This window comes from Malurus melanocephalus, unplaced genomic scaffold (genome assembly GCF_030028575.1).
Source record: "Malurus melanocephalus ecotype Western Australia unplaced genomic scaffold, MMel_1.1 scaffold_266, whole genome shotgun sequence".
NCBI lineage: Eukaryota > Metazoa > Chordata > Aves > Passeriformes > Maluridae > Malurus > Malurus melanocephalus.
This window is the reverse complement of record NW_026623498.1, coordinates 594,168-601,226: the sequence shown is the minus strand read 5'-3', so window position 1 is coordinate 601,226 and position 7,059 is coordinate 594,168. Positions and strand designations below refer to the sequence as shown.

The window sequence follows — 7,059 nt, the reverse complement described above, 5'->3', positions numbered from 1 at the left end:
GAGGGTGACACAGCCAGGCTGGAGGGTCAGAGCAGGCTCTGGAGGGTGACACAGCCAGGCTGGAGGGTCAGAGCAGGCTCTGGAGGGTGACACAGCCAGGCTGGAGGGTCAGAGCAGGCTCTGGAGGGTGACACAATGCCGTCCCACAGGTGCTGTGGAAACATGCACAGTATGAGCCGCTGTTCCACATGCTCAGTGACCCCGAGGCCTATGTGTTCACCTGCATCAACCAGACGGCCGAGCAGCAGGAGCTGGAGGATGAGCAGCGCCGTCTCTGTGACATCCAGCCCTTCCTGCCCGTGCTGCGCCTCGTGGCTCGCGAGGGTGACAGGGTCAAGAAGGTCATTAACTCCCAGATCAGCCTGCTCATTGGAAAAGGTCGGTTCCCCCATGGCTGCTCACGGCRGGCTGGGTGCTGGGGGTGGGATGTGCTCCTGTCCCAGACAGCCTGGCTCCCTGTGGGACAGTGACATCAGCAGCTTTGGTCTCCAGGGGATCCAGAGAGGGAAGGTGATGCTTCCTGCTGGCAGAATGCTGGGGTGTTGAGTCAGTGCAATTGTGCATCATCAGTAAATGATTGCTGGGAGCTTGGCTGACTCTGCTCCTTTTGGGCACATGTTAAACGTRTGTTCAGGAAGACTCTTCCACAGAYAYTTGAGGAAAGGGCTCATTTCCCCACTGGCTGCAGGTGCTTATTTTGCTTTCCTCCCTTAYTGTCCACTCAGGTTTGCACGAGTTTGACTCTGTGCAGGATCCAGAGGTGAACGATTTCCGCACCAAAATGTGCCAGTTCTGCGAGGAGAAAGCAGCAAAGCGGCAGCAGCTCAGCTGGGCAGCGTGGATGGAGTACAACTTCCCCCTGCAGCTGGAGCCCATGGCCAAGGGCCCCGGCTCTCTGCACATCCCCACCAAGAACATTTTTGTCAACGTCAGGTTCCAGTCTGGAGGGGTAAAGCCCAAACTTTTCTGTCACGGTGTTTGATCGTTTGTGCTTTTCCTTTGGAAACCTCTGTGCGTTTGGAGGCAGAATAATGWGTGCCTGGAGTGTTTCCATGTGTTCACTGTTCATTCTTCAGATTCCTTTGCCTGTGGAGATAGTTGGGAGGGAGAATTCCCCCTCCTGAACATGCACTGGGTGTGCTGGTTAGCTGGTAGCTGGGGTAGCTGCATGTACATGGGGTGGGAAGCTGTTTGGGTAGAAAAGGAGCACAGAATCCAGTACTTTCCTTAGGAAGCTCAAGAGTCTGCTCAGCTCATGCTCAGCAAACTCTGCTGGCAGGCACTGGTCTGTGTTGCCCAYGGGCCCCTGTTGTTGCCTCCTATCCCTGGTTCATGTTTTGCCCTGCCATAAAACAGGCTCACCCTCATGGGAGAGCGGCCTTCAGGGCAGTGTGTTTGAGCATGGTGACCCTTCAGCCTCTGCCCTGCTGGTGGGATGGCAGTGGGAAGGATGGCAGCCACGTGAACAGCTGATTCTGCTTCAGCTGAGCTGCTGGAAGTTGCTCCAGTTGCCCAGTTTGGCAAACATCCCTCCTTGTCACTGGCTGATGTGACTGTACCTTCCTGTCCTGCTGCCATTGCCAGCAGCAGGAATGTCTGTGCYATTTCATCCCTGTGCTGGAACCTGACAGTTCGCTGTGTTGTTGGGGTTGCAGGAGAGCTTCACGTTCCAGATCTCCCCCTGGGAGTTCCCCATCACCCTCATGAGCTATGCCATCAAGAAACAGGCTACAGTGTTCCGCCACGAGACSGTGCAGAGGCCAGAGGACTACACCCTGCAGGTGAACGGGAAATGTGAATATCTCTATGGCAACTACCCCCTGTACCAGTTCCAGGTGAGCCTCATGCCCTGCTTTGTCCAGAGTCYGTTCTGGTGCTGTGGGTGTGGGTTGGGAGTGTTGCCAAGGAGACAGTGCTGTTTACAGGGCTGCAGCACATCAGTGACAGCACCTAGATGCTGCTTAGGGCAAAGGGTGATTGCAGCAGCCTAGCAAATCCTGATTTTTTGGTGGCCAGTGATCTGAGCCTGTCCCTGGGTGCCAAGTGCTGTGTARATACATTTAGAGACTGTGGTTCTGGAAATATCTGCTTGCTTGTATGGGGGGTGAGGTTCCCCCCCTTGAGAGCTGGGCAAGTAATCCTGAATCATGTGCTCCTCTGGCAGGGCAAACTGCTGCTGGGAGCGCTGAATCCTCCTCAGTGTTTTCCCTTAATGCAGCCATTTGAGTCCATTGATGAAATGCCAGCTATAAAAGGCACTTCATATTCTCAGTCCTGGCAACATGAGCCCAGTGAGTCGCAGGTTTATAAAGCAAGAGGAGATAATTGGAATTCAATTGTTGCTGTGTCCTTCCCTGGCTCCCTGTGCTGGTTTGTGCCGTGGCTGTGGCCTGGCCCGAGTGGCTGTGGCCAGGCTCCAGTGGCTGTGACCAGCCCTGAGTGGCTGTGGCCCAGCCCTGAGTGGCTGTGGCCCAGCCCTGAGTGGCTGTGGCCAGGCTCCAGTGGCTGTGGCCAGGCTCCAGTGGCTGTGGCTGGTGGCCCTGCTGACCCTGTCCCCTCTCAGCACATCCGCAGGTGCCTGCAGCGGGGCCGGACCCCCCACCTGACCATGGTGCACTCCTCTGCCATCATTGCCATGAGGGACGAGCAGACCAACTGCATTGCCAGCCCCCCTAAAGTGGCCTCCAAGCCCCCCCCGCTCCCCAAGAAAAAGGTAAAAAGGGACAGTGACTCCTGGGGTCACCCTGGGCTCATCTGCTGGTGGAGATGCTGATCTTGGCTGGGAGCAGCAGTGGGTTCTCCCTGCCCTTCTCACAATGGGTTCCTGTCTGGGTCTCAGAGATGGGAATTCYCAGCCAGCCTTCCAGCACCCCTCCRCAGCTTCCCTGSTTGTCCCAGGCTTCTTGCTCTTTCCTGTGGAAGCAAAAAGCATGGAATGGGAGATGAGTTGTGGTGCTGACTTGAGAGGCCTTTGCTGCATCTATTTCTGATCAGRAYCCTTTTCTTTTTCCAGCCAAACTAYGGYTCYCTCTGGTCCTTAGAGCAGCCTTTCTACATTGAGCTGCTGCAAGGCAGCAAGGTCAATGCAGATGAGAGAATGAAGGTGGGTATTGACTCACTCAGGGGTTTTGTCCTTTGGCTTTCCCAGTCACATCCATTGGTGTGGTGAGGACAGTGGTGCTGTACAGCGTGCTTTCACCTCCTCCTGTGGGCTTCATTCAGCCTTTGGGCAGTTTGTGAACTGCAGCACAGCAGGAATGGGGAGGGCAGTGACCAGGCAGCAGGAATGGCATTTTACAGTGCTGTGCAGGGCAGGAAAGCTGCAGCACAGGGGAGGGGAAACCCAGCTCTGAGAAGAGAGTGATGGAGAGCTGGTGASTGGCAAGGGGAATGCAGAAAGCAGGATGCAGCGGAGCCCTGGGAGGTGCAGGGGGTTTGCCATGAAGGGAGWGGGTTAGGATTAGGGTTTGGGTTACAGTTAGGAATGGATTMATGGTGTCCTCTTATTTCCCCTGCCCTCAGCTGGTGGTGCAGGCAGGTCTGTTCCATGGCAATGAGATGCTGTGTAAGACAGTGTCCAGCTCGGAGGTGAACGTGTGCTCGGAGCCCGTGTGGAAGCAGCGGCTCGACTTCGACATCAACATCTGTGACCTGCCCCGCATGGCCCGGCTCTGCCTCGCCCTCTACGCCGTCATCGAGAAGGCCAAGAAGGCTCGTTCCACCAAGAAGAAATCCAAGAAAGCTGTAAGTGAAGCCAGAGGGGGCTGAGCCAGGCTGGCCAGGGCTGCAGAGCTCAGGACACGATTCTGAACTGAGTCCCCTTCACTTACAGAGAACTTTATGTTAATAGAAGAGCTTACACAATGATGGCCAATAACTTCTAAAGGAATAGGAAGCTGAGCAGTGGCTGCCTGTAAGAAAGGCTGTTTATATGTAATTTCTTCTCTAGAAAGACCATTAGGAAACATACCCAGATCTGACTGGTCYTAAAGAGGAATCAGTTACATTGGTGTCTCTGTTTCACTGTTCCGCAACTTCCTTGTTTTGTAGTTGAGGTTAAACCATCATCTGTGTTGCATTTTCTTTCTAACAAGATCTTTCCTGCAAATCCCCAGTGGAGCAAATTACCAGCTAGGGAGGGGGAATAAACTGAGGAATGTAAACACTGGTTATGGCAAAGCTTTAGGTGARATAAAATCAAAGTGCAGATTCTTCAAGGTTCCTGTTCAGTACTGAGCACAGAAAGTGTTAATTCACTTTAGAAGCTCTTGATGTGAGCATCTTAATCAGAGGTAGTGAAATTTCTCACTTTACTCACCTTTATTCCAAACTTTGGGCCCATTAATGATTCAGTAACTAAAAGCAGACCTGAGTGCAGCCTGTAATTGAATTGCTGGTTTCCCAGAGTTGGAATTTAGGCCTCAATCTCTTTGCATGTGATCGTTTCCTTTATGAGCAGCAAATGCATTTGTTCCTCTGCAAATTATTGTATCTGTGCCCACAAAGACACTGTTCCTGTGCCTAAAAGAGAGGGTTACTCATGCCATCTGTACTAGAGTGCAGAGAAATGGGGCACTGATGAGTGTGATACATTCAGTTCATCTCTCTTCTCTCTGCTGGGAGGTTCACTGAGCTTTGTTGTGCTGACATCAGTGGGGTTCTCAGGGTTACYGTGCAGTCATGTCTGGGAGCAGCAGCCAGCTCATGAATCTTGCTTGTGGGGACCAATTTCTGGGTTGAAGGTTTCAGACTGGAAACATTTGGAGGGCAGGACCAGGTTTAACAGTTTTATTGTTGGGTTTCTTTTTTATTTAAGAACAGCAGAACCCCAGCTCGTGCTGGAGTCTTTTGTTGGACAGAAGATCTGATTCTTTCACAGGCTGGATATTTGTGGTCCCATGGGAATAATTTTTGTTTTTGAAGCAGTCAGAAGAAGAKCTTGCTGTTCTGATTGACAAAACAAAACCAATCTGGTTTGCTGTTCACAGGATCTTATTTATGTGTATTCTGGTGCTGGGGAAAGGTGGATGCAATCTGATGAGCTTTTAGTATGAAATCACAGCATTCACTAGAGCTGAGCACTGCAAATAAGAATTTTTCCACATGGTGAGCTACAGCTCTGAGTGGAGTGCCCAGAAATAATTTAAAATGATTGGTAAGGGCAGGTTACAGTCAGAGTGCTAATTTTTTGTTTGTTTATTTTGATTGTTAATTTTTTTCCTTACTCAGAGGTTAATTCCGTACATGTTGTTTATGTGCAGACTGTGCAGAGCAGATAGGTGGGACTAAATCATTTACTAGCACAGAACCAGGCATGTTTGCAGGCTGTCTGCATGAGTCAGAGGGTTAATGTCACCCAGAGGGTTGGCTTTCAGTGTTTCTCTAAATCATTCAGGAGATGTCTGCCTTTAGAGTGCTGGATCCTTGTTTTGCTGGACCTTATCCACTAGAAATCTTGCCTCGTGTTTTGGCAGGCTCTGAGCTGTGGTTAGATGTCATTTGCTCTGTCAGAAAAGGTTATTGCTGGCGGTGGTGTTTTGTTTGGCTCTTCCCTGTGATCTAAAAGCTGATCTCTCAAATGGGATTTTACTGAAGAGTAATCAAATCARCTCCAAGGTGTGTGAGAGGCCACTTGGAAGTGACTCATTTTGTCACATTGGAGGGAAGTGGGGGCTCTGTCACCTCCACCAAGTGCTTGGGTGTCCTTTGGGGTGAGGCTGCTGCATTCTCYAGAATGCCCCATGCACCAGATGTGTCTGTGGTTCCCTCAAACATGACACTSTGGGTGAGCCAATGCAGAATTTTTGCCACGTCACCCCTTTTGCAGTCATTTCTGTGCCTCAGCCTTGGTGTGAGCTGAGCTCWGAGTGCTGCTGGATGAGGTCAAGTGTTCCATGTGGGGAACCTGACTGCAGCAAGGCTTAGGTCACTGGTGGAATGTGTCTGCTCTGGGAGCAGGGGATGGGCTCTTTGTCTGGGCCATGTCCCACTCACTTCATTGTGGAGTCTCCCTCCTCCAAAATGAGACTGGCTGGACTTGTGGGGTTTGTTTTGGGGGTGTGGCAGAGCATTGGCAGCATAAAGTCTGATTTTTATAGTGTTTGTTATTGTACAAAGGAGCCAAGCCTTTTTTTCCTATTATCAGCTATTTCTAGCATCCTTTGTGTCGTTTTCCAAAATCATGCCTATTCTCTGGTCCCTGTGCCAAAATTAAGATTCTTCTCCCTCTCCTCTAACTGTGAAATATATGAAGTGTGTCAGAGCTCCCTCAAATATTGAGTATAGAGTTAGAAGGCCTTATTGGAAACTTCGAGATGCTTCAGCTATGCCAAGCATCAGGTGGTGCAGTTTTAGACATTTGTGGGGAGTGCTGGTGCCATTCAGCACTAGAGGAAAGAGCCCAGGTTTTGCCAGATGCCTGGGGCCATATTGTGCTCTTACAGAGCTCGAGGGTAGCGGGCAGGATGTCCCTTTGCATGGGATGTCACCCTGYCCTGCTGTCCTGCTCCTCCCTGGGCAGGCTCAGCCCCATGAACACTCTGTTCCCCACAGGACTGTCCCATCGCCTGGGTCAACGTGATGCTCTTTGACTACAAGGACCAGCTGAAAACAGGAGAGTGCTGCCTGCACATGTGGTCCTCCTTCCCAGGTAGGGCAGAGAGGGAGCTGCTGTGCTTGGCACCCTCATTCTGCAGCAGCAARTGCTGTGGTCACTGCCCTGTGCTGTGGTGGCAGACGAGCCCTGCCAGCCTGGCTTTGCACAGAGGTGGCTGCTCACCTAAAACTGTCCCGTGTCCCTCCCTGGGAGAGCTCAGGAAGGTGACATGCTTGTGCCCAGGGACAGTCTCTGCTCTGCTTTCTGCACCAAAGCTTCACAAGATTTGTGTTCATGGGTATTATGCCCTTTGTTTTTCAGATGAGAAAGGGGAACTTCTGAACCCCATGGGCACCGTGCAGTGCAACCCCAACACGGAGAGTGCAGCAGCCTTGGTCATCTGCTTCCCCAGCGTGGCAGCACATCCTGTCTACTACCCATCCTTCGAGCAGGTGGGCACAGGG

At 51.7% G+C, this 7,059-nt stretch overlaps 1 protein-coding gene across 1 annotated transcript in view; it reads left to right on the top strand.

Moving 5' to 3' along the window:
• The window catches only part of PIK3CD (phosphatidylinositol-4,5-bisphosphate 3-kinase catalytic subunit delta), an 18,734-nt gene that overhangs the window by 1,669 nt on the left and 10,006 nt on the right, over positions 1–7,059 (top strand). The window contains exons 3-10 of the mRNA XM_057376002.1: positions 150–378; positions 726–949; positions 1,656–1,835; positions 2,564–2,713; positions 3,014–3,103; positions 3,523–3,744; positions 6,553–6,649; positions 6,917–7,047. Of these exons, the coding sequence (XP_057231985.1) occupies positions 150–378; positions 726–949; positions 1,656–1,835; positions 2,564–2,713; positions 3,014–3,103; positions 3,523–3,744; positions 6,553–6,649; positions 6,917–7,047 (1,323 nt within the window). The remainder of the gene's footprint in view (positions 1–149; positions 379–725; positions 950–1,655; positions 1,836–2,563; positions 2,714–3,013; positions 3,104–3,522; positions 3,745–6,552; positions 6,650–6,916; positions 7,048–7,059) is intronic.